The sequence below is a fragment of the Rhamphochromis sp. 'chilingali' genome, assembly GCF_963969265.1.
Source record: "Rhamphochromis sp. 'chilingali' genome assembly, chromosome: 11".
Lineage (NCBI taxonomy): Eukaryota > Metazoa > Chordata > Actinopteri > Cichliformes > Cichlidae > Rhamphochromis > Rhamphochromis sp. 'chilingali'.
The window spans coordinates 38,791,211-38,817,962 of NC_137938.1; the positions used below are offsets into that span (position 1 = coordinate 38,791,211).

The 26,752-nt window shown below is 49.6% G+C and overlaps 1 protein-coding gene across 5 annotated transcripts in view; it reads right to left on the reverse strand.

The window, feature by feature from the left end:
* Positions 1-2,546: 2,546 nt before the first annotated feature.
* LOC308405421 (atrial natriuretic peptide receptor 1-like) overlaps positions 2,547-26,752 on the reverse strand; it is a 64,983-nt gene continuing 40,777 nt past the window's right edge. For 2 of the 5 annotated variants that reach the window (XM_080896058.1, XM_080896059.1), the window contains 17 exons: positions 23,923-24,017; positions 23,620-23,755; positions 23,157-23,241; positions 22,805-22,922; positions 22,154-22,228; positions 17,007-17,084; positions 15,945-16,049; positions 15,758-15,829; positions 15,283-15,445; positions 14,976-15,131; positions 13,860-14,028; positions 12,355-12,501; positions 9,909-10,032; positions 8,694-8,762; positions 8,379-8,553; positions 6,481-6,579; positions 2,547-5,905 (listed from right to left, as the gene is read on the reverse strand). In XM_080896058.1, the coding sequence (XP_080752184.1) occupies positions 5,760-5,905; positions 6,481-6,579; positions 8,379-8,553; positions 8,694-8,762; positions 9,909-10,032; positions 12,355-12,501; positions 13,860-14,028; positions 14,976-15,131; positions 15,283-15,445; positions 15,758-15,829; positions 15,945-16,049; positions 17,007-17,084; positions 22,154-22,228; positions 22,805-22,922; positions 23,157-23,241; positions 23,620-23,755; positions 23,923-24,017 (2,012 nt within the window). In that variant the 3' untranslated portion in view covers positions 2,547-5,759. The remainder of the gene's footprint in view (positions 5,906-6,480; positions 6,580-8,378; positions 8,554-8,693; positions 8,763-9,908; positions 10,033-12,354; positions 12,502-13,859; positions 14,029-14,975; positions 15,132-15,282; positions 15,446-15,757; positions 15,830-15,944; positions 16,050-17,006; positions 17,085-22,153; positions 22,229-22,804; positions 22,923-23,156; positions 23,242-23,619; positions 23,756-23,922; positions 24,018-26,752) is intronic. The other 3 variants (XM_080896056.1, XM_080896057.1, XR_013973333.1) reach the window with 2 other exon arrangements.

Sequence of the window (26,752 nt, forward strand, 5' to 3'; positions counted from 1 at the left end):
GGATTGGCCAGATGCAGGTCGATGTGTAAAAATAACTCCGTTGTTTGGTGGTGGCTATGACGGGGCATCCACAGAGGCAACAGGTGGATGAGGGAAGGGGAGGCAGGAGGAGAGCCCCGAGGCAGCCGCCGAGTATCAGGTGAACTGAGCTTCAGGTAAGAAGTTATGACCTGCAGTTTCTCTGGTCAAATATAAACCAAGTTTAGGTGGAGTTTATTTTCGTTGTGCTTTTTCGTACTGCGTTCTAGCCAGCTTGACGGAGTTTTTATACAGCTGGGTGGGTGCTATGATGTTACTGACAGTGAACTTTATTTTATTCATAAGGTTAGTTAGTAGAGTTGCCAACGGCTCTTTAAAAAAATGGAATGGTCCCTCATTCAGAGAAAATATTACACGTTTCGTATTGATCTGAGAAGGAACAGTTTGTCCCGGACTTTCGCTATAATGAAAAAAAGACACAAAGCGGGAGTTATTCTGTCGTTACGCTGCACAGCTGCCTCTTCTTCTCTCATTCTCTCCCCTGCCTCTCCTGTTGCTACTTCAATCATGAAACTGATCAATGATCAGGATCCTTTTTTATGTAGCTGACAGCTGGTAACTGTGCAGTGGTGGATCTAGGAAAGTTTTGCCAGGGGGCCATGTAGGGCATTAACAGGGAAAGGTAGGGCACAAAGAAATACTTTTCTTTCTTATTCTCAATTCAAATATTTAGCTTTTATTAAATAATTATCTGAATCTTACAACCAAAGTTTTTATCTGACGTAAAATGTATAGAAATCATTAGGGATGGGTATTGATAAGATTTTCACGATTCGATTCCATTTTCGATTCTGTTTATCGATTCTTTTTTAAAAAGAACACTAAGGTCGATTAGCTCAGAACTTTGTTTTATATCTTCTCTTTGAACAAGATAGAAATTTAGGAGTAACATGGCCTTACAAACCCAGCAGTGAGATCTTAAGAGATCCAGCCTGCGGCTCTTCAATGGGGTGTCACAGGGTCCCCGGGAAAAAACATTGTAAATGTAAAATAATAAAATAAATATTCTTCTGTAGCAATAACAAAGTATAACATAAATTATTCTGTAGCAATTACACAACAGTAATGTCCCTGCCTACAATTAAACACATTCACTTACTGAAAATCATCTGCTGTGGCAAACGGCTGCAAGCCTTTGACCACAAACTGAGTCACTGCTCGGTGACGTTCGTCTATCCTGGCCTGAAAGGAGACGCTACCGGCAGACTGCAGCGAGAACTGCCAGCATCTGAGCCAGACTCTGTCTGTCTCATCATGGTCACTAAATGCACAGTAATGGCAGGTTTGTAATAAGGCAGATCGCGCTAACATAATATGCACTGTTAGTTGATTATTTACCTGCCGCATTAACGGGAGAGGACGTGCAAACGTTACCGCTGCTGCTGGGTTGAGATTCACGAGTCCGGAGCGGAATTAAAAACACGACATTCATTTAAGGTCATCGCGTGTTTTTTGCATATTCGTAGTGTTTCCTCCCGTAAATGAAATCTCTACTTTGCAAGTATTGCAAGTTGCCCTGTTGTCATCCGTTCTCGTAAAGTATAACCAAGCTTTTGAGCGTCTGAGCCGCCGTGTTTCCTGCCAGGTAAATGACGCTCCGCAACGTGGTGACGTCATTCGGGGCGACTGGAATCGATAAGGGAATCGTTTGCAAAAATGGCAAACGATTCCAAGGAACTGAAACAGTGGGAACCGGTTCTCAACAAGAACCGGGTTTCGATACCCATCCCTAGAAATCATACATATACCAACAAGAGAGTGTACATCACTGTCACAACAGCATTTGTTTTCATTCAAAGTCTTTATGGCTTTAATACCTGGGGGGCTGGTCTGTAGTGAAAATGCCCAATTTTCTGTCCCAGTCCAGCCCTGCAGGTTAATACTGGCAGTGTCACCATGCCAGCTGACTGGATTTCATCAGCCAGTGTTGTTCTTGATCAATATTACCAAAGTTTACCATAAGGCAGCATAGAAAGTATTTACCTGATTTCAGGTTTTATTCAAATGTTAGTCTTTTCAGTTGTTTCTCCACTTTTTTCCTGTTTCAAAATCAAACACCAGTTTGTGAGAAGATTATCTTCTTTTTTTAACAGGCAGAGAAAGTTTTGCATTGGCTAATTTGTCAATTGTTTGTTACAAATGTTCGTATTTTAATATTCAAAAATGTTTTTCCTCAAAACATATGTGCACTATATGTCAGTAAAAATACTATGCAAATATTGCTGTCCTTGAATGCTGAATGAACACTGACAAAGCACTGATTGTATCTCTTGTACTTTATCAACGCAGTATCTAAAAACTTTGCACCGTAGTGGTTAAAATCTCATTCTAATAAGAGTTAAAAGCGCATTTGGTTATTAGGTTTATAGGATTATTGAATTATGGTTAACGGTTGGTAGAATTTTTTTAAAACATTATCTGCCACCCTTCTCCAAATCTGTGCCCCTACCTGGCCCCCCCAACAAAAATTTTCTAGACTCGCCACTGCATGGCGGGCGAAAGACTGTGACCCAGAATGTGATGTGAAAGTCGTCACGTCACAAGCAACGCGGTGAGCACAAAGACAGCGCCGTCACTCGTCTGATCCGGCCTTCACATTACCGCCATCTTGTGCCCGCAGTCGCCTGCTGTCATCGAAAGCTGTGCTTATCTCTGTAGCTGTGTCCACTGTATGGACGGGTCCATCCCAGCTGAGAGGCGGGACCTAAACTGGAGGTGTTTGACTGTAAACTGGTGAAAGTGTGCGAGTGTCCTCTGACGTCAGCTACAATCTGCACTTCCTGTGGAAACACAGCTAGCATTAGCATTAGCGAGGAAGCAAAGTTTAATTTGAGATGATTTCATTTTTTCACTTGAATTTCTCAGACATCAAAGTTAACCACACCACACACAGCTCGAGGCTTTTATTCAGACGATGGTGGGATTAAAATACGTTGATCTAGTTTCAATAAGCAGAATATAAATGACTTTAAATGATCTGAAACATGTGCAGATGTTACAATGATCCATTCAACACTGATTGGTGAAAGTCTCTGATGTTCTCCAGCTGTTTGTGCCGGCGCCTCACAGATGTGCGTTTGCTGTAGAGCAGCTGCAGAAGACGACGGTGTTCTCGGACACGTTGCAGCTCTGCAGTCTTTTGTTCCTCTCGGGCTCTGAAACAGCAGCGCGGTTTCCATGTTGATTCTTTGATCGTTGCGAGGTGACGTACGCCAGAGGTGGGACCAAGTCATTGTTTTGCAAGTCTCAAGTAAGTCTCAAGTCTTTATCCTCAAGTCTCAAGTCAAGTCTCAAGTAATGTCAGGCAAGTCCGAGTCAAGTCACAAGTCTGAAATTTTGAATTTCAAGTCCTTTCGAGTCTTTAAAAAAAAACGAAAAAATAATGTTGCAGTTATGCTAAATGTAAATATTAGACCATGTAATTTTAAAATCTGTGTTTTTCTCAACACATGACAAAATAGTGAACTTAGAAAATATACACAAATTGTGAAATTGCACCTCTTTAAAATGCAGCTCAATTAAACCTAGCTCCAAGAATAATTTTCACCGACAGTTCTGAGATAAGCTGCATGTTATTCTTGGATGCGGTTGTAGGACCAGCTTTAAAATCGCATGACAAAAATATCATACATAAATAAATGATATTTTTTTTAAAATATCATTTAAAAAAAACAACTGCATCACCAACGTAGCCTGGAAAACATTTGCTAGTTAGATGAAGTCAGCTATCTCATCGTAGCATATTTATATGCATATTTATAATCATACGGTTCTTGGAGTGAGTGCATACACTCGTGAAGTTTAGTAACTTCAGGTCACTGCAACAAGCCCAGGTACAGTTTACCGACGGATGGGTGCAGGACCTTGAAATGCACCGTGTAGAACGAAAGACCATCGTACGTATCATAAGTTTACCAGTCTCACAAATCGTCTTCATAAATACACATTCGTTAACCGTTTATTAATAGGACCTTTGAGCTCAACGGTAATTAATTAGCAGTGGAAATAATTTCTGGTAGCATCACAGAAATGTAGCAGTGACAATAATATTGTATGCTGTAATCGTACTGGGCAATTAGTGATACAAACAACTGTTTTATCCTGTGAATAAAAGTATATGTTTTTGTCAATGTACCATAATAACAGAGGCGAAACACAATATTGTGTCAGGACAATTCACTATTTATGCACAATAAACAAAGGAGCATAGCGCGACCATTTCTGTTCAGCGCCAGACTTGCTTGTAACCTATATCACCAATTATGTTAAGAAAAATGACGCATTAACTACAACAGCAGACTGACCTTTGTGTAAATGCTTGGAGCAGACTAACCTGTGAGCTGGAGGGTTCTGGGACGTTATATTTGATCTTTGAATGGCTGCAATCCAGTCGCCTCTTTGTTACTTCGGAAACATGGCTCGAACAATTTCTCTTCAACGACGTAATCCGATAACAACCGATCTCTTTACCCGTCGGCTTCCCGTGGCTGTCATGCGACCGGCTATTGCAGTTAATAATACAACAGCTTCTTGCCATTTTTGTGTTTCTTTTTATCGCTGTGTGACTGATTTCAATTGAAAGCCTGCGTGCGCTAGTACCGCTTGCCACGAGTTCCCAGAATCCTTTGCGGTTCTACCCGTGAATGACGTCACATTTTCAATCTCTATATAATATGCATGTTAAATTTTATATTTGGGGTAAAATATCAAGTCTTTTCAAGTAAACCGGTTCAAGTCCAATTCAAGTCCCAGGTCATTGGTGTAAAAGTCCAAGTCAAGTCACAAGTCTTAGAACATTTTTTCAAGTCAAGTCTAAAGTCATAAAATTAATGACTCGAGTCTGACTCGAGTCCAAGTCATGTGACTCGAGTCCACACCTCTGACGTACGCTGATCTGGTTGCTTATTGAAGAACAGTCCCCAAACTCAGCGTCTCACCCTCACTGTGAGGAGGTCATCTTAAATGTGCGGCTCCACCAAATAAACGTGCTCAAAGCCGCAGCCGCTGACGTCAGAGGTTGTGGGAGGGGCTACAGCACAGATGTTCCTCCCACAGAAGCTGTGTTTGCTTCTCAGGCAGGACAAACAGCGTCTCTCTGCTGTGGTGTGGGTGCTTCCTGTGTCTGGCCTCAGGGGGCAGTACTGAGCTCAGATTACACCCCACGTTAATGGTTAGCGCCGCTGACTCACAGCAACGAGGTTCCAGGTTCAAACCTGCTGGCTAGCCTTAGCCTCACCATCTTAGCAGGGCGGCGCCCTGTCCAGGTGCCCCTCCTCCAGTGACAGCAGGGACAGGAAATGAAGATGATGAATGCAGGGCCACATAAAAGTGAAGAAGAGGCAGCATGGTGAACGTCAGCGTGGAGAGACAAACTGCTCGGAGTACCAGCGGGACGACGGCGAAAAACTCTTTTTCCAGGACCGGAAAGCAGGACACTTTTGATCCGAGTGTGAGGAGAGTCCGGGTCCGCGTGTCCCTCCGTTCCCGTGTCACTTCCTCCCGTCCGACAGTCCCAATCCATCCAAAGTCCTTCTGCTCGGAGATGAGAAGCAGCAAGGAGGCGGGGAGCGCTCGAGTGAGTCCTCCTTTCCTTCAAGCTGTGCTCCCTTCTGTCCTTTCCTCGTCCCCTCATCTGTAGTGGTGTTACCCCTTATTCACTCCTCAGTTCCTTTCCTCGTTTATCCATCCTCTCCTGTCGTCCTCCTGTTGACAGTGCTTTGTCATTGGCTGTCGCTCTCTCCCAGCAGCCAATAGGTGGTCATCTTCCCTTTGCCCTTGATGTCGATTTCCCCTCGGAGCTCCAGCTGAAAGCAGTTGAACTCTAGCAGAACGTCTCGAGTCGCCGCCGACACGTGGATCTTCAGCGCTACACACACACACACACACACACACACACACACACACACACACGTCATGTTTGGCAACAGCAGCAGGAATAAAAATGCTGCTTTAGGTTTTTCAGTCCAACCTGCAAAAATCTAATCTGCTGTTTATTTAAAGAACATCACTTTATTCTGAAGGGGCTTTAATAAATCTGCTTCCTGTTAATGAAGCTCAGCTGTTACACGTGTAACAGAGAAACTGTTCATGGAGCACAAACTGCAGTATCAGCTGACTCAGACCGAGTCACTAAACTGAAGCCCGTCAACAGGGAAGCAACAGCCTGCAGAGGGCGCTGCTGCGTCAACATTCACAGAGCGACGTCTTCGTTCACGTCTATCTATCGCGCCAAGTCACGTGACCTGGTCATCCTATGTGTATTCAGTGTGATCGTTAACACGAGGATCTGAACCCATTTATTTTCCGTGTGATCACCTGAAGAATGCAGAGGTCAAAGTTCAATGTTCCCTCTGGATTAGTACTCGAGTACTTAGTTACAGTTCAGAGGTTTCAGGCTGAAACTGCAGCGTCAGGTCACGTGACCTGTTTTTGTGCACGTACCTTCGCCAGTGGACTCCATACGTGATGACGTGTTGACGGTGTCGCCAAACAGGCAGTACCGAGGCATCTTCAGACCAACCACGCCCGCACACACGGGACCTGCCGAGGACACGGGGCAGTCACCACGTGTGTGTGTCAGTGTGAGTCTGTGTGTGTGTGTGAGAGTCTGTGTGTGTGTGTCAGTCTGTGTGTGTGTCAGTGTGAGTCTGTGTGTGTGTCTGTGTGAGTCTGTGTGTGTGTGTGTGAGAGTCTGTGTGTGTGTCTGTGTGAGTCTGTGTGTGTGTGTGAGAGTCTGTGTGTGTGTGTGTGTCTGTGTGAGTCTGTGTGTCTGTGTGAGTCTGTGTGTGTGTGTCAGTCTGTGTGTGTGTCTGTGTGAGTCTGTGTGTGTGTGTGTGAGAGTCTGTGTGTGTGTGTGTGAGAGTCTGTGTGTGTGTCTGTGTGAGTCTGTGTGTGTGTGTGTGAGAGTCTGTGTGTGTGTCTGTGTGAGTCTGTGTGTGTGTGTGTGAGTCTGTGTGTGTGTGTGTGAGTCTGTGTGTGTGTGTGTGAGAGTCTGTGTGTGTGTGTGTGAGAGTCTGTGTGTGTGTCTGTGTGAGTCTGTGTGTGTGTGTGTGAGAGTCTGTGTGTGTGTCTGTGTGAGTCTGTGTGTCTGTGTGAGTCTGTGTGTGTGTGTGTGAGTCTGTGTGTGTGTGTGTGAGTCTGTGTGTGTGTGTGTGAGAGTCTGTGTGTGTGTGTGTGAGAGTCTGTGTGTGTGTCTGTGTGAGTCTGTGTGTGTGTGTCTGTGTCAGTCTGTGTGTGTGTCAGTCTGTGTGTGCGTCAGTGTGTGTGTGTCAGTGTGTGTCAGTGTGAGTCTGTGTGTGTGTGTGTCTGTCTGTGTGAGTCTGTGTGTGTGTGTGTCAGTGTGAGTCTGTGTGTGTGTCAGTGTGCGTGTGAGTCTGTGTGTGTGTCAGTGTGCGTGTGCGTCAGTGTGTGAGTCTGTGTGCGTCAGTGTGTGAGTCTGTGTGTGTGTGTGTCTGTGTATGTGTGTGCGTGTGTCTGTGAGTGCGTGTGTCTGTGTGCGTGTGTCAGTGTGTGTCTGTGTATGTGTGCGTGTGTCTGTGTGCGTGTGTCAGTGTATGTGTGTGCGTGTGTCTGTGTGCGTGTGCGTGTGTCTGTGTGCGTGTGTCAGTGTGTGTCTGTGTATGTGTGTGCGTGTGTCTGTGTACGTCAGTGTGAGTCTGTGTGCGTCAGTGTGAGTCTGTGTGTGTCAGTGTGAGTCTGTGTGTGAGAGTGTCAGTGTGTGTCTGTGTACGTCAGTGTGAGTCTGTGTGTGTGTGTGTGTGTGTCTGTGTATGTGTGTGTCTGTGTATGTGTGTGCGTGTGTCTGTGTGCGTGTGTCAGTGTGTGTCTGTGTATGTGTGTGCGTGTGTCTGTGTACGTCAGTGTGAGTCTGTGTGTGTGTGTGTCTGTGTATGTGTGTGCGTGTGTCTGTGAGTGTGTGTCTGTGAGTGTGTGTCTGTGTATGTGTGTGCGTGTGTCTGTGTGCGTGTGCGTGTGTCTGTGTGCGTGTGTCAGTGTGTGTCTGTGTATGTGTGTGCGTGTGTCTGTGTACGTCAGTGTGAGTCTGTGTGCGTCAGTGTGAGTCAGTGTGTGTGTCAGTGTGAGTCTGTGTGTGAGAGTGTCAGTGTGAGTCTGTGTGTGTCAGTGTGAGTCAGTGTGTGTGAGAGTGTCAGTGTGAGTCTGTGTACGTCAGTGTGAGTCTGTGTGTGTGTGTGTGTCTGTGTATGTGTGTGTCTGTGTATGTGTGTGCGTGTGTCTGTGTGCGTGTGTCAGTGTGTGTCTGTGTGTGTGTGTGCGTGTGTCTGTGTGTCAGTGTGCGTCAGTGTGTGTGTCAGTGTGAGTCTGTGTGTGTGTGTTGTCACCGCTGTGAATGCCGATCCTCAGCTTTAGCTGCTGCTCGGGTCGATGGCGGATCTTGAAGGCTCTGACGGCGTCCAGCAGGGCGAGCGCCATGCGGGCGATCTCTCGGCCGTGCAGCTTCCCGTTCCTCACCGGCAGCCCCGACACCACCATGTAGGCGTCGCCGATGGTCTCCACCTGGGGGCGCCACAGCACCGTGACATCAGTTAGAGTCGCACTAAAAGTTGTCCTTATTGTGAGCTGGTCTCCATGGCGATGCGCTCTGTTGCTCAGAGCTGCCCTGAGAACAGGTCGGAGGAAAGAAACGAGCCGTTTACCTTGTAAACGTCAAAGTTGTCGATGATGGCGTCGAAGCAGGTGTAGAGGTCGTTGAGCAGAGTCACCACCTGCAGAGACATCAGCACGTCAGACTGAAGGACGGTGTTTGAGCGCCCCCTGCAGGCCGCTGGCTTTCAGTGTGTGAGAGAACATGTTAACACTTTATAATTCAGTGTGTTTTATTTGATACAACAGCGTGATTATAGATTTATACTTACAGGAACACTGACACGTGGTGTCAGGTTTGTACATCAAAGCACTTTATTTAATATTCATTACATTGATCTGCATGAAGCCCTGCCTGAGACGACTTACAGGTTACTTAAACTTCCAGTATAATTATTTCTGACTGGTTTCCTCCTTATCCCAGTGTGTATTTATAGGTAAATATAATTAGATTGTAATTTCAAATAAAATGCACTGAAATTCCTTTTTAATTCCAAATCATACTCTTAGTCGCTATCCAAAAATCCAAAAATCCTTACAAGGACAGGTGAGGGAGAATTTTCTAGATTAAATCCGTAAATGTATGCAGCGGCGTCTGGCCAGCCGAGGACGCCCCGTCTGCTGGGACATCGTTAATCGTGCTGCCTCATGAGTTACTGATCCCTGCAGTACAAATATGAGAATCTATTTCCACCTTTTATCCATCCGTTCTTATCAGGGTCACAGTGGGCTGGAGCCTGTCCCAGGTGTCTTAGGGCGAGAGGCGGGGCACACCCTGCACAGGTCGCCAGTCTGTGGCAGGGCTAACACACAGACAACCATTCACACCTATGGACAATTTAGAACGACCAATTAACCTAACCCCACTGCCTGCACGTGGGAGGAAGCCGCAGTATCGATAAAGTTTCTCATTTCATTTACTCCCATTGTTCTCCACAAATACGTTGAGCATGTGATTCTGAAATATGGATCTCGCCAGCCGCCCTCAGCCCGCGTGCTAACATGGTGGCAAGCATGCAGCGTCTGAACCTGCAGCAGAAACACCAGCGTGTCTGATAAGACACCTGCACTACGCTGCAGGCGTTTGACACGTCAGTCACACGCAGCCCTGACGGCGTGACAGGACGCAGAGCCGATTTCAGAGTCCAAGCTCGGATTTGGGAGGATCAGGTGTCCGGTGCTACTCTCCGTCTGGCTTTCTGTGTTTGTGTCTTTGGACCTGGAAGCTGTGTGAGAAGTACTGAAGTACTCAGGTAAACTCGTCTCACCTCCATCGGCGTGCTCTCTGCGGAGATGGTGGTGAAGCCCACGATGTCACTGAAGTAGATGGTGACCGAGTCGAAGGCTTCAGCCTGAACCGTCTCTCCACGCTTCAGCTGCTCGGCCACCGAACTGACAGAGAGACAATACGGCGCCATGAGTGTGTGAGCAGGGGGCTCCGCCCATAAAAAATGTCCGTGTGCACCTCGGGACCTTCACCACCTCTGCTGCTGGACATCCAACCTTGGATGCCCCTGTCTGACATGTGCGCTTGGTGCACACCCCTCACACGGACTCTTTTCCTCCCATCGGCAGACGCTATCGCAGCATCGGGGCCCGATCCTCCAGACTGCGAGACAGCTTTTTCCCACAAACCATCAGACTCCTGACCTCACTACCAGCTCCCCCACTCCCCCCACCACACACACCCACACAAACCAGTAACTGACTCTACTGGACTTCACACATCGCTGCCTTTGTAAACACAGACGCTGCTCTGTGGACAGTCCTGCTCATGTTGGTCACTTTAAATCATTTATACTGTAAAACTGCTGCGTTGGTTATTTTAAACCACTTCAAAGTCACTTTAAATCTCATTTTATAAATTGTAAACGTTACATTTATTAACCCTTTTTACCTCAAAGTGTATATTTATTCTTACTCTTCCTGTATTTATTGTTGTTGGAACTGGAGCCTCGTCATCTGTCTCTCTATATACTGAACTGTATATAGCAGAGATGACAACAAAGCTTACTTTGATGTCAACACTATAGGACAAGAATCCAGAACTGGTTCCCAGTAGTCCAGTTCCTTGGAATTATTGGTCTACCTGCTTTTCAGTTCTTGCACTCCAGCTACAATCAGCTGACATCAGCTCGTGTGCTAGAGGAAAAGAGCTGCGCAGCGTGCAGCGTGGATACAGACATTACTAAGGACGACAGCGTAATAGTGAAGCGGAAGATCCATCCAGGCCGCTAACACGACTGCCTGCAAGCGCAGACGGCATGCTAACGCTAAGCTAGCCAAAAACCCCGAGAGACGAGCAGCGCGTATGCAGACCTGAGCCCAGCAGCCAGAGCCTGAACAGGAAACAAAGAGGTGAGGCTGCAGCCTCTGTGTCTACCTGCCAATGTTTATAGAATCACCATGACAACCGCTTTAAAGTCTCTTCAGGATCTGTGTTGGTGTGTGCGACTGTGACTCAGTTTATTTTGTAACAGCCAAGTAATGTAACGAGTATTCAAACCAAATACTTTCTCCTGGGAGTAATTAAGTAACATACTGCATTACTTTTTTATTCTGTGTAATGATGACTTTTTTTGAGTAACGACTGCAACACTGAGCCAATGAGAACCCAGCAAGACTCAATACAACAGTCAATAATCAATAATGATATCAATAATCTTTAAGTTATTATCAGTTCTAGTCGCCACAGACCTCAAACTCACACCAAGACCATCGCCATGTTTAAATCGACCCCGCCTTCACATCTAGGGTCACCACAGCCGAAGAGCGCTGCGTCCAGCATTCAGACAAATATCTGATAGGCTCGAGCATCGAGGCGCAGGTGTGTGAGCGGGACTACAGGTCACACCTGTGCACAGCTGGGCAGTAGAAGAGGGGAACGCCTCTTTCTGTTTACACCAACCAGCTGTGCCTCCACCCAGCAGACCCTCCAAAGTACACGGCAGGAGGAGTATGCTGTTATTTTGGTGTAAAAAAATTTGCAAGGACAAATGTTGCATTTTGAGAAGAAAATAATTTTATGAGAAGAAAAATAATTGCTGCGTGCAAGAAATGTGTTTCAGTGTTTGCTGTCACACACACGAGCTCACCAGCTACTAGCCAGATCCAGCAGAGCGGTTTGGTTCAAACTAGCTTAAAACCAACAATGCTCTTTAAAAAGTCTATATTTAAAAACAAATAATTAAACATACTAACTGCAAAGGGGTTTGGCTACACTCTGGACCGTGTTTCTGGAACGCAGTAGCTGTCGAGCTGATTGGAGACCAAAACAGCCAATCAGAATTTTTGCATCCAAGTCTGTGATTGGCTGGTTTTGTGGCACATTTGTAACGCTGTACAGAGAGTTGAGCGTGCAGAGATGTTGAGAGCAGGTCTGCAGACGTCTGTGAGCACACAGAGCGGCTGTTACTGTGTGTTTATGGACATTAGCAAACACTGAAACACATTTCCTGCATGCGGCGATGAGTTTGCTTCGCGCAAAATAATTTTCTCCTCAAAATGCAACATTTGTACTTGCAAACATTTTATTTACGTGCTCTCAGAATAGACGCACAAAAATAACGCCATAGACGAGCGGCCCATACATCACACGCACAACTGCACATGCTCAGAACCCAGCTGTGAGGAAGATGTCCAAAGGTGCACCTGAGGAGGAGGAGGGTATGTTTACTGTAGAGCCGCACTGTGTGCAGTAATTGCAGTACTGACTGTGGTAGTATCTGGTACAGCAGGGCTTCGGCCTTGCGTTTCTCCTCGTGGTACGCCTGCGTTCGCTCCTCCACCAGCTCCTCCAGGTTGTTGGCGTACTGCTCCATCCGGGACAGGAGGTTGTCCAGGATGTTGGTCCGTGACTCCCTGAAAACACACACATGGTGTTCTGGGTGGGCAAAAACCAAGCGTGGGCTCGTGTCCACTTTACTATCAGTTTAGTTTTATTTACACAGTGCCAAATCACAACAACAGACGCATTGAGGCGATTTATACTGTAAGGTCGACCCTGCAATAATACATACAGAGAAAAACCCAACAATCATATGACCCCTATGAGCAGCACTTTGGCGACAGTGGGAAGGAAAAACTCCCTTTTAACAGGAAGAAACCTCCAGCAGAACCAGGCTCAGGGAGGGGCGGGGTCATCTGCTGTGATTGGTTGGGGTGAGAGAAGGAAGACAGGATAAAGACATGCTGTGGAAGAGAGACAGAGGTTAATAACAGATATGATTCAATGCAGAGAGGTCTGTTAACACATAGTGAGTGAGAAAGGTGACTGGAAAGGAAAAACTCAATGCATCATGGGAATCCCCGGCAGCCTACGTCTATTGCAGCATAACTAAGGGAGGATTCAGGGTCACCTGGTCCAGCCCTAACTATATGCTTTAGCAAAAAGGAAAGTTTGAAGCCTAATCTTGAAAGTAGAGATAGTGTCTGTCTCCTGAATCCAAACTGGAAGCTGGTTCCACAGAAGAGGGGCCTGAAAACTGAAGGCTCTCCCTCCCATTCTACTTTTAAATACTGTAGGAACAACAAGTAGGCCTGCAGAGCGAGAGCGAAGTGCTCTAATAGGGTGATATGGTACTACAAGGTCATTAAGATAAGATGGGGCCTGATTATTTAAGACCTTGTATGTGAGGAGCAGGATTTTGAATTCTGGATTTAACAGGAAGCCAAAACAGGAGAAATCTGCTCTCTCTTTCTAGTCCCTGTCAGGACTCTTGCTGCAGCATTTTGGATTAGCTGAAGGCTTTTCAGGGAGTTTTTAGGACTTCCTGATAATAATGAATTACAGTCGTCCAGCCTGGAAGTAATAAATGCATGAACTAGTTTTTCAGCGTCACTCTGAGACAGGATATTTCTAACTTTAGAGATGTTGCACAAATGGAAGAACGCAGTCTTACATATTTGTTTAATATGTGCGTTGAAGGACATGTCCTGGTCAAAAATGACTCCAAGGTTCCTCACAGTGTTATTGGAGGCCAAGGTAATGCCATCCAGAGTAAGAATCTGGTTAGATACCATATTTCTAAGCTTTTCAGGGCCGAGTACAATAACCTCAGTTTGATCTGAATTAAGAAGCAGAAAGTTAGCGGCCATCCAGGTCTTTCAGATGGAGATGTTTCACTCTGTAAACACACAAATGCAGTTTTGGGTGTTGTTCCCTGTGTGGCCACAGGATGTCACTGATGCACTGCTCTGCTCGCGGTTTCAGGTCTTACTTGTTCTGTTTGCGCAGCAGCACTCGGATCTGGTTGAACTCGGGTCTCTCCGTCGGCTCTTCGGCCCAGCAGCGCTCCATCAGCTGACCCAGCTCGGGGCGGTCACTCTGCGAGTCGATGGTCGGCCTTAGGCAGGGCCACTCCCCCAGAATCACGCGGTCCACGATCTCTGCACAGAAACAGTTCAGCACGTTCAGCGCAGTGAACCTTAAACTACCAGCTCATTGGTGATTTCAGGTGGAGCGCTGGTGTTGGTGCACACGTTATCCTCTGCTCGGAGCCTCGAGCCGCTCGAGGATGAGCAGCACAGTCTCTGTAAAAATGTCAGCAGAGTTAAAAACATGTTTCATGAAATGTGTTGAGCACATTTCATGAACGCAACCTTAAAGTAACACATTTAACTGGATTTGATCTGTGACTGAAAGCAGACTGTGCAGTAAAACAAGTGACCACGAGCGTCCGTACGAGACAAACAGAACAGCTGACGATGATCCCAGCGACGGTTTATGGTGTAACACTTTATTTGACTTCCTTATAAATAACATAAAATCCCTTTCAGACTTGTGCTGTTAGCAAACCTGTCAGCATGACGCAGGTTCCCATGGCGACAGCGGGTCGTACCTGAGCGACGGAGGTGACCAGCTACACAGACGCCGAGTCCTAATGAACGGAAAGCAGAGACGGGAACGTCCAGTGTGCTCCGTGCGAATAAATCAGAGGCCAGGTCATTAGCGGTGATGAGGCTCGCCGCTGCCGGAGCACGCACCTGAGCAGAGAGCAGGTAAACAGCTTCTGCTCCCCAGCTGCTCTGTGAGCGTGCAGCAGCAGAGCTCGGCGTGCAGCAGCAGAGCTCGGCGTGCAGCTTGAAGCGCTTTCTGTGGTTTGGAGCGAACGCAGAAATGACCTGTGAGCGAGAGGCGGCTGAGGAACCAGCGTGGACGTGCTGTTTGCTCAGCCTCTTCTTCTCTGCTCTGATTCATCCCAGCAGGATCGCGGCTTAATCTGAAACCAGGTCGACGCCGATCACATGACCCGACACGCACACCTACAGGTGTGCATGTGCACCATCAGCCTTTAGAGCTGCACACCTGCAGCAGGAACCTCAGAGCTACCTACCTTTAGGGCTGAGCGGGTCTCCCTCCAGGTAGAAGGCTCCTCGTCGAAGCGCCACCTCCTGGAGGATGATGCCGAAGCTGTAGACATCTCCTTTCTGGGTTCCCTGAGGAGGAGGACACTCCATCCTGAGCAGCTCTGGAGCCATCCACAGCTTCTCTGCAGGGCGGCACAAACAGAGACCTCAGGACCTGAGCTTAAGATCGAAACCTCTTCATGTTTAACATTAAAGAGTTTGAGAGGAGCGTGCTGCTAACATCGCTGCCTGACTTCAGGAAAAGCAGATTAACGGCAGAGAGCTGCAACTCACGGGCGTAGTAGGCGTGAGCGTCACTAGCTGCGTCGCTCTCAGACCGAAAGCTGGACAAACCGTAGTCGGTGATCTTCAGGACGAAGCGGTTATCCACGACGCAGTTGGAGGACTTGAGTTTACCGTGGGAGAAGATGACGCTGTTGTGGAGGAAAAGCATGCCCTGCAGACACAGAGAAGAGGACAGCACTGACAACATGTTTGTTATCACAGGTAACTCCACCTGGAGGTAACTTATTACTGTTGTCTTCACTTTGAGTCCTGCCATCATCCAATCAGACACCGGGGACCCCAAAGCTCTCTAACTTTGACTCCTCTGTCCTCGTTAACCTGCTCGCTTCCTCCTCGTACTTTCGCTTTGATGAGTCCCACATGCATCGCGTCGACTCCACTCCCTGAAACTGCCGTTAACGAGCTTCAGTCCAGGAAGCAGAAACTTAACGAAGCAGAGACTCTGCAGGAAATGGAAACGTACCTTTACGATGTCGTTAATGAGGGAATATTTAAACATCCAGTCCAGAGTGATGCTGTCGTTCTCCAAGATGTCCTGAACACACAAACAACCAATAACCTGTCAGCGGTGACCTTGGCGAGATCTCCTCAGCACCAGCCGTGACGCAGCCGTGACGCCGTCACCCTGACCCCCACCCTTAAAGCCGTACCTGCAGACTGCCTCTGGAGCAGTACTCTGTGACGATGCAGCAGTTGGGGGGGTCGATGCACGCTCCAATGAACCTGGTCAGGTGTTCGTTCTGGACGTCTCTCATCTGCACAGATGGAAACATTCAAAGGCTGAATTCACAGGAAAACACGGGGAGCATGACTCCGCCCTCGGTGACGCCCACTGTGGAAACAGACTAAAGCTGGCGTCTCAAACGTCACTGTTTGCCACTGCTGTCGTCTCATTGGACGGCCACTTCAGCGTTCAGGAAGTCCTCTCTGTGCGTCCAACACGTGGCAGCGCTGTGTTCATATGTAACAAAATAAAGACGTCAGTGTGCCCGTGTCACCGAGCTGACACAGCCTCACGTTTGTGCTCTCTGCTCATGTTGGTTTCATATTCAATCATTTTGAGAAATTATTTTAACATTTCACGCAACAACAAACAAACCCTCTCCGACAGAAAAGCCAAACTGCTTTAGATTTCTTCACATCAACATACAAGCAGGGCTGACGTGGGCCGCAAGTGGCCACTGGGCCACGAGTTTGAGACCCCTGGACTGAAGGGACATTTCACAGCGTTGCCCATTAGACCTCCTCAGACCAGGTCCAGACCATGAAGCCTAGAATTACCCTGACCCGAACATCGTTCAGGTCGTTACATCAGTGATGTAAATCCAGAAGCTCAAGTCTGGAGAAGAATAACAGGAAGTTGACCGTGGAACCACGTGTGGCCTGAGAACATGTGACACAGATCGTCTGTTTTTAATTAGCTGAATATTACATTTTCTTGAATGTGTGCAGTGTATGGATTAAAATGACCGAACCATGTTTACCCTGAACTGGGTAAACTGGGAGAAATAAATGAATGGATGTTTGGATGATGAAGGCCCCACTGTAGCTGCACTGACCCTGCTGGGAGCAGCTCATGCTGGCTGCTGTACTGTACTGGTGAGCCTGGTCCTGAACAGGAAGCAGACAGTAAATGTTCCCGTTCGCTTAGCCACTCTGAGCTGTTAGCTTAGCCGGTGCTAATGGTCACGTGTGACGTGTCAGACACTCACGTGTTTGAGCTCAAACAGCACCTTCCTGTTGAGCTCGATGCGTTTCTTGTTGATGTATTTGATGGCCACGATGTTCCCCTGGAAGAAAACAAAGAGCAACATACCAAAAGTCAACAACAGCGACCTTCAGTGACACGTGACATGATGCAGACGCCTCACTTCGTTCTCGTCGCTCCCTCCTGTTCTCATCGTGCTCGTTAGCTGTTTAGCTAACCTGACACGGGAGGAGCTGCATGTGAAGGTGTTCTGCTCATTTCCAGCTTTTTTCCCTTCTGCACTGTTAGAGCAGCTTTACATGATCTTTGTCAGAAATAATCCTTCTTTGGCTGATCCTGTGTCTCAGCTCGTGTGCTGTCTGAAACAAGCAGCTTTTAGCTCCTCCCCCTTTAAACACAATTGAATAATCTTTATTTTCATTGTTCATGTACAACGACATTGTTAAAGCCTCGTTCGCCATGTTACCATGACACACGTCTGCGCTCTTATCGATCACAGGTAGCCCTCGCCCTGCTTCCTGCTTCTGCTCCAACATGAACTTCCTGTTTTCTTCAGTCAGACCTGAAACAGCGACCGAGACCAGAAACCCATGAGGATAGAACATGGAGGATCATCGCCGCATAGACTTCGGTCCAATCAGGCTTCAGAGGCATCGCCCCCTCCTGGACCTCAGATCGGCATCTCTGATCTGTTTTATGTGGTTCTAGAACAAATCAGGATAAAATACTGATGCAGACTAGCAACTCTGTGATTGGAGGGCTCCTGTCTTCATAACGAGCTTTTCCACCTGTGGCATCATTAAGACCTGAAGAAATAATCAACGACCTCTGACCTTTCAAAGTGGTGACTGATGAGTGCGGTGAAAACGGCACTCGGCTGATTGGAGGAGGAGGGCGGCTTCCTCGGAGCAGACTACAGCTCAGTTATTTCCATTCACCAGCAGGAAATTCAACTCTTAAACTAAGCTCCAGGTGTTCCCACCTGAATCCTTATCAGCGCATGCATCACCACTGGCTCCTCCCACAGCTGCACTGCCGCCATGGCGGGGGGCGCTCACTGTTGAAATCAGCGCCGCTCTGCAGAGTCTGTAAGAGTGTTTGAATATGAAACAGCAGGACATCACAGTCCCATGATGCACCTGGACGAGGCCGGCCCTTTCACGTGTTGGTCCTGCAGCGGGTCATGAAGGTGAACACCGCCACCTCGGGCTCCACCGTCTCCAACCATCCCTCGCAGCAGCTCTCGCCGCCATCTTCAAACCTTTCTTTCACCCCTGCAGCCCTGATACTCATCTCCACCCACTTCACGCGTCTCTGTTCCCACCCACATCCTGCACCACCCACATATTCTTCTGCAGCACCGCAGTTTTGTGCTGTTCTTCCTCCTGACGCAGCCTCCCCTTTTTATCGGACTCTACGCCGATCACACGTAGTGATCCCCAAACAACGATTTCATTTTCTTTCCTTCTGGTGAAAATATTTTTCTATATGTGAATTTTTTTAAATTCCTGAAATGCTGAACTTTTGAGATGATGGAGGGCGAGGAGGCTGAGGAGGGCGAGGAGGCTGAGGAGAGCGAGGAGGCTGAGGAGAGCGAGGAGGTTGTGGAGACTGTGGAGAGCGAGGAGGTTGTGGAGACTGAGGAGGGCGAGGAAGATGAGGAGGGCGAGGAAGATGAGGAGGGCGAAGAGGCTGAGGAGGGCGAGGAGGCTGAGGAAGATGAGGAGGATGAGGAGGCTGAGGAAGATGAGAAGGGCGAGGAGGCTGAGGAAGATGAGGAGGTTGTGGAGGCTGAGGAGGGTGAGGAAGATGAGGAGGGTGAGGAGACTGAGGAGGGTGAGGAAGAGGAGGATGGCGAGGAGGGCGAGGGGGTGAGGAGGCTGAGGAAGAGGGGGGTGAGGAGGCTGAGGAAGAGGAGGGGGTGAGGAGGAGGGGGGTGAGGAGGCTGAGGAAGAGGAGGGGGGTGAGGAGGGCGAGGAGGTTGAGGAAGATGAGGCTGAGGAGGGCGAAGAGGGTGAGGAAGATGAGGAGGGCGAAGAGGCTGAGGAAGATGAGGAGGCTGAGGAAGATGAGGAGGGGGTGAGGAAGATGAGGAGGGCGAGGAGGCTGAGGAAGAGGAGCAGGCTGAGGAAGATGAGGTTGTGGAGGCTGAGGAGGGCAAGGGGGTGAGGAAGATGAGGGGGGTGAGGAGGGCGAGGGGTTGAGGAGGGCGAGGAGGTTGAGGAAGATGAGGTTGTGGAGGCTGAGGAGGGCGAGGGTGTGAGGAGGGCGAAGAGGGTGAGGAAGATGAGGAGGCTGAGGAAGATGAGGAGGGCGAGGAGGTTGAGGAAGATGAGGAGGTTGTGGAGGCTGAGGAGGGCGAAGAGGGTGAGGAAGATGAGGAGGTTGTGGAGGCTGAGGAGGGCGAAGAGGGTGAGGAAGATGAGGGGGGTGAGGAAGATGAGGAGGGCGAAGAGGCTGAGGAAGATGAGGAGGCTGAGGAAGATGAGGAGGGCGAGGAGGTTGAGGAGGGGGGTGAGGAGGGCGAGGAGGTTGAGGAAGATGAGGTTGTGGAGGCTGAGGAGGGCGAGGGGGTGAGGAGGGCGAAGAGTGTGAGGAAGATGAGGAGGGCGAGGAGGTTGAGGAAGATGAGGTTGTGGAGGCTGAGGAGGATGAGGAGGCTGAGGAGGGCGAGGAGGCTGAGGAGGGCGAGGAGGCTGAGGAAGATGAGAAGGGCGAGGAGGCTGAGGAAGATGAGGAGGGCGAGGAGGCTGAGGAAGATGAGGAGGGGGTGAGGAAGATGAGGAGGGCGAGGGGGTGAGGAGGGCGAAGAGGTTGAGGAGGGCGAAGAGGGTGAGGAAGATGAGGAGGGTGAGGAGGGCGAGGAGGGTGAGGAAGATGAGGTTGTGGAGGCTGAGGAGGGCGAGGGGGTGAGGAGGGCGAAGAGGGTGAGGAGGGCGAGGGGGTGAGGAGGGCGAGGGGGTGAGGAGGGCGAAGAGGGTGAGGAAGATGAGGGGGGTGAGGAGGGCGAGGGGTTGAGGAGGGCGAGGAGGTTGAGGAGGGCGAAGAGGGTGAGGAAGATGAGGAGGGCGAGGAGGGTGAGGAAGATGAGGTTGTGGAGGCTGAGGAGGGCGAGGGGGTGAGGAGGGCGAAGAGGGTGAGGAAGATGAGGGGGGTGAGGAAGATGAGGAGGGCGAAGAGGGTGAGGAAGATGAGGAAGATGAGGATGAGGAGGGCGAGGAGGATGAGGAAGATGAGGGGGGTGAGGAAGATGAGGGGGGTGAGGAGGGCGAGGGGGTTGAGGAGGGCGAGGAGGCTGAGGAAGATGAGGTTGTGGAGGCTGAGGAAGAGGAGGGCGAGGAGGCAGAGGAGGAGGTTGAGGAAGATGAGGAGGGCGAGGAGGCAGAGGAAGATGAGGAGGGCGAGGAGGCAGAGGAAGATGAGGAGGGCGAGGAGGCAGAGGAAGATGAGGAGGGCGAGGAGGCTGAGGAGGAGGTTGAGGAAGATGAGGAGGCTGAGGAAGATGAGGAGGGCGAGGAGGCTGAGGAGGTTGAGGAAGATGAGGAGGGGGAGGAGGATGAGGAGGGCGAGGGGGTGAGGAGGGCGAGGAGGGCGAGGGGGTGAGGAAGATGAGGTTGTGGAGGCTGAGGAAGATGAGGAGGGCGAGGAAGATGAGGAAGATGAGGAGGGCGAGGAGGTTGAGGAAGATGAGGGGGGTGAGGAGGGCGAGGAAGATGAGGAGGATGAGGAAGATGAGGGGGGTGAGGAGGGCGAGGAAGATGAGGAGGGCGAGGAAGATGAGGGGGGCGAGGAGGGTGAGGAGGGTGAGGAAGATGAGGGGGGCGAGGAGGGTGAGGGGGGTGAGGAGGGCGAGGAAGATGAGGGGGGCGAGGAGGGCGAGGGGGGTGAGGAGGGCGAGGAAGATGAGGAGGATGAGGAAGATGAGGGGGGTGAGGAGGGCGAGGAAGATGAGGAGGGCGAGGAAGATGAGGGGGGCGAGGAGGGTGAGGAGGGTGAGGAAGATGAGGGGGGCGAGGAGGGTGAGGGGGGTGAGGAGGGCGAGGAAGATGAGGGGGGCGAGGAGGGCGAGGGGGGTGAGGAGGGCGAGGAAGATGAGGGGGGTGAGGAGGGCGAGGAAGATGAGGAGGGCGAGGAAGATGAGGGGGGCGAGGAGGGTGAGGAGGGTGAGGAAGATGAGGGGGGCGAGGAGGGTGAGGGGGGTGAGGAGGGCGAGGAAGATGAGGGGGGCGAGGAGGGCGAGGGGGGTGAGGAGGGCGAGGAAGATGAGGAAGATGAGGAAGATGAGGAGGGTGAGGAGGTTGAGGAAGATGAGGGGGGTGAGGAGGATGAGGAAGATGAGGAAGGCGAGGAAGATGAGGAGGGTGAGGAAGATGAGGGCGAGGAGGTTGAGGAAGATGAGGGGGGTGAGGAGGGCGAGGGGGTGAGGAGGATGAGGAAGATGAGGAGGGCGAGGAAGATGAGGAAGATGAGGAGGGCGAGGAGGTTGAGGAGGGCGAGGAAGATGAGGGGGGCGAGGAGGTTGAGGAAGATGAGGGGGGTGAGGAGGGCGAGGAAGATGAGGGGGGTGAGGAGGGCGAGGGGGGTGAGGAGGGCGAGGAGGGCGAGGAGGGTGAGGAAGATGAGGAGGGTGAGGAAGATGAGGGGGGCGAGGAAGATGAGGGGGGCGAGGAGGGTGAGGGGGGTGAGGAGGGCGAGGAAGATGAGGGGGGCGAGGAGGGCGAGGGGGGTGAGGAGGGTGAGGAGGTTGAGGAAGATGAGGGGGGTGAGGAGGGCGAGGGGGGTGAGGAGGATGAGGAAGATGAGGAAGGCGAGGAAGATGAGGAGGGTGAGGAAGATGAGGAGGGCGAGGAGGTTGAGGAAGATGAGGGGGGTGAGGAGGGCGAGGGGGTGAGGAGGATGAGGAAGATGAGGAGGGCGAGGAAGATGAGGAAGATGAGGAGGGCGAGGAGGTTGAGGAAGATGAGGAGGGTGAGGAAGATGAGGAGGGCGAGGAAGATGAGGAGGTTGAGGAAGATGAGGAGGGTGAGGAGGTTGAGGAAGATGAGGAGGGCGAGGAGGCTGAGGAGGAGGTTGAGGAAGATGAGGAGGGTGAGGAGGTTGAGGAAGATGAGGAGGATGAGGAAGATGAGGCGCGGGCGAGGACACACTCACCTTGTGGTATCCGGTCTTTGCAAAGATCTGCAGATTCCCGTCTCCGGTCATCAGGGAGCCGTAGTTTGAGCCTCTCTGGAAACAAACACGCTCAGCGTCAGTGTGACCTTCATCATCTTCATCTTCCTCGTCACACCAAGGATTACCATGGTGACGATAACGATCGTGTAAAAACACCGCACGTGTACGCTCACTCGGCACTTTATTAGGAGCACGTGTGCAAACTCATCTGCTCCCTGGAGCTGTTCCTAACACTCATGTGTCCCTGACACGTCTCTAGAGCAGAATATTAGGTACAGCCTGGACTCTCATCCAGTAATGTGCCGCCCTCACCTTTCCCATCTCTTCACCTTTCCAACATCAAAGATGGTGCAGGTGTTCCTAATAAACTGCTCGTGGGAGTGTGTTTTCACTGTGAAGGCGTCTGTCGGATTTACAGACAGCGAGAAGAATTCTGGGAGTTTCCTCGGAGCTGATTTCAGGCCTCGTTATTTTCTGTTCCACAGTTTAGTCTAAAACGTAACGGCGACCTGAGCTCGACGCACATCTTTCTTTACATCTACCTTCGATTAGAACGCCTGTCATCAGAAGCCTTACGTACACCTCAAACCTTTAACCAGCGTCACTGCGTGGGAGTGTGCGCGCACTTACCAGTGACAGTGTGAGCTTGCTGCCGCTCCGCAGCACCTTGTTCAGGTCGCTCATCTGGATGTCGTCCCAGGAGATCCTCCAGAGCTGAGCTACCAGCTCCTTCTCCAGCTTCATCCTCCTGCAGCACAAACACTCTTCCTCAGTGACTCACCTTCATCTTCCTCCAGGTGAAGCTCAAAGACGGTCAGACACAGTCTGTCTGATTACAGTTCGCACACGCTCAGTAGTACCAACTCATTCTAAATCATTCTTCTCTGAGCGCACCAAAGAACCTGATCGTGTGGTGATGTAGCACGATCACTCCACATGCTACTGCCCCATGACCAGGTGGTGGAACTGCAGCAGCTCTCACCTGTAGATGAAGATGGCGATGGTCAGGATCAAGATGAAGAAGAAGATGACCACGATGGAGACCATCTGGTAGATGGTGATGGTCTCTGACAGAGAGAGAGGAGGAGACTGTTATTAACCCACAGACACACTATGTGATCTCACGATTCAGAACCAGAACCATTAGGACCATGAGGACCACAAGGACCATCAGGACCATGAGGACCATGAGGACCAACAGGTCCATCAGGACCACACATTTTTAAAACGAGTTCTTCCTGATCTGGGCTGTAGCTCAGTTGGTAGCACAGGTCACCTACTAATCGTGAAGGTTGTTGGTTCGATCCCATTCTTGATGTATCCATCGGAGTGTGAATGCTAGATAGGAAGCACTTACGTGTGTGTGTGTGAATGAGGTGCTTTGAGTGCTCATAAGAACCAGTGCATATGAACTTTGACCTCAGACTGATCTTTGGCATACTGACTTGCGAGACAGACTTGGTTGTCGTTCTTGAAGCCACAGACAGGAAAATCAGGGGGAGGGGCTCCGCCCAGCCAGTACAGGTGTGTTCCAGGTATGACGGTCAGATGCTCCTCAGTGGTGCTGTACACCATAGCGATCTGCGAGGAGGAGGAGGTGTGGTTAACGTCCCTGGATTCGCGCAGACGTTCTAACATTCGTTACTCTAGTTTATGTTTTCAAGGTCACAAAAACGCTGAGCGCTGAGTCGGAGCCTGCGAGGACACAACCAGCACGTTTCTGTTGTGTCTGTGTTTAGTGTGTTCACCTGGAAGGTGGTGCTGTTGGTGTCTACAATGTCCCACAGAGCAAAGTCGGTCTCTCGGTCCCCACTGTCATCCAGGTGGAGCAGCCCTGTCACACCTGAGGAGAAGCACACAGGTACACAGGTGAAGCGTCTCCTCGTCTGAAGGTTAAAGCTGTTCGCGATCAAACAATGGAAGAACGACTTCAAGAGTTTCACATAATTCACATCATTAACCTGAGTGCATCTCACACCACCATCCACCTGCTGCACCGCCTAAGGGAATTCTATTTCACCACCATCAACACCACCAAAACCATCACCTTCATCACCACCAACACCATCGCCATCATCATTGTTTTTTAACCAGCCTCTGAGCAGCCGTCATCAATAAACACTCAGTTCATCCTTCATGAAAACTTTCATCTTTTAAGCATAAATCTGACACTAACTACAAACTACAGACTAAAAACTACAAATATGTCCGACCCCCTGATAGGCTTCTCTCTTCAGCTGCTTTTCCTGGGCTGTTAGTGATGAAGAAAAAAGCAAAACCAGGCGTGGAAGTAATTAAGTTAACACTTGATGGACAGGAAGAGGAAGCTCGTCCGTTAGTGAAGGTTCTGTTTTTTTATGCTAGGAGTCTAAACTGACAGAGGAACAGATGAAAGCGAAGTGGAACAGACCAGAACCTCACTGAAACCACACTCTAACAATCTGAACGGGTCCCAGCTGCAGGAGGGAAAAACATAAAAGTCCAAGATCCAAATGAAATGCCCGACAGCTGCAGAGATGACCGACAAACAGAAAGCTCGAGCAGCAGGCCTCCGTGTGCAGATGACAGCACTGAGTAACATATATGTTATTATCATTATTATTTTTATTGGTGTTAATAATTGGACTTTACAGACGTTTCAAACTTCTCAGGTTTCAGCTTCCAGAACCGGCACAGCTGGCAGCAGGACAGCCCAACAGGCAGGTACAGGTTACCTGATAAAATGGTCTTATTAACACTGGTGAGGTTATCGATGTTCAGCTGGAGAACAGAGCGCAGAGGTGCATGAGTTCATACGAACGATCCGTTCCCCAAAATCCAACACGTGACAGCAGGAAACACAACAGGAAGCAAAGACTGAGGAGAGAGGAGGTCGTGCATGAAAACAGTCACACAGACAGGAGACGTTAATTACAGACAATCAGCAGGAGGAGAGCGAGTGTGCACGCTGAAGAGGGGCTGAGTGGCGCTAACCACCCAGATGAACCATCGCCATAGAAACAAAGCCATTAGAGTTTAGGAGGGAGCTGATTGGTTGTAGAGGTCGAGCATGGAGGAAGCAACAGATCAAAGGGATTAAAACAGAGGTAAATGACACTCAGCACGACTGTGAGGCTCTCCATCATCTCCATGACGTCTCGGCTGGTACTCCGGGACGCCGGGGCGGAGGGGACCCACACTCAGACGTGAACACTATCACAGAAGCTGAGAAACACCAACTACAATTTGTTTTTAAATTTACACCAGACTGAGAAGCCATGGAGCGGGTTCGGGGGTCATGACCCCGACCTTTGAACTCACAGGGTTAAAGCCACAACAGCTGTCACACCCACACCTTAGCTCCTGTATGTGCAAAAGCCACGCAGGGAAACGATGGCGCTAATCGATCACATGCCCGTAAACCCTGGGTGTAACCCCGCCCTCCCTTCAGCACTTAGCGTTTGGAGCTCAGAGCGAACAAATGCGTGGTGGTGGAGTGCAGAGGTCAGGCTGTGGGCTGATGATGGCGTGGAGGTCGTGAGCTCTCATGCCATTTCCTGGAACCACGATCTTCCTCCGACCTTCAGGCTCTGGAAGAATGATGTTTTCATGTGTTACTTAGAAACGATGAGCCAGACTCTGATCTAAAGATAAGGATTCATCACAGTGAGACGTGTTTTATGGTGCTGGTTTATAAAAGTGCTGCTTTAAATCACTATTGGATCCTTTTATTGTCCACAGAGGTTTTATGGGTCCTTTCAGGGTTTCGGTCTCTTGTGTTCTTATCTGCTGACTTCAAAAGACAAAGTTTTGATTTCTGATGCTTTCAGGAGGAAAGAACAAAGAAACATTTCAAACAAACAGAACCAATAAAACTCAAAAACATGAACAGCACATTCAGCTAAGGACACCCATCGTGAGCAGCTTTGCATGATTACGGTTCAAAATAATCCTTCTTTATCTTAAACTGGGCCGTGCAGCCCCTGAGATTGTTTAACAGAGCACACTCAGATCAATACAAGCAATCGATAAATAATAAGCAATAATAAAGTAATGCTGAGAAAATAAAAGTAATGCTGCAGCGTAGATACAACGAGACAATAAAAACATGGAGTAAGTGATGTTCATGAAGCATAATCTTTGCTGCGATTGGCTGTCACGTAACAATGAGGCGCGGGTCCACGGAGGGCGAGCGGCGGTCCAAGGATGACATTTAGAGAGACGTGCTGATTGGACAGCGAGCTTTCCTGCTGTTTTAATGTCAGCTTATTAAAAAATCATAAATATATGTGGACCACACACACGCACAGTCATGTCTTCTTCCTGGAAATCCGATCTAACATTAACTTCAGCTCGACCAACCCTAACCTCCCCGTGACTTTAACATGTAATGATTTACGAGTTTGTCCCCACGAGGAACTCAGGACCGCAGAATGTGACCATGTAAACACATCTATGTCCTCACAACATGAGTCACACCTGCAGCTGTTAACACTGACCCCAGGAAGTTTACGTGTTCCTGGGAGGTCATGCCTTACTTTCCAGGAATCGCTGTGTGCTTGCTTAGTGTGTCTGCGTGTGCATGTGTGTGTGAAGGGC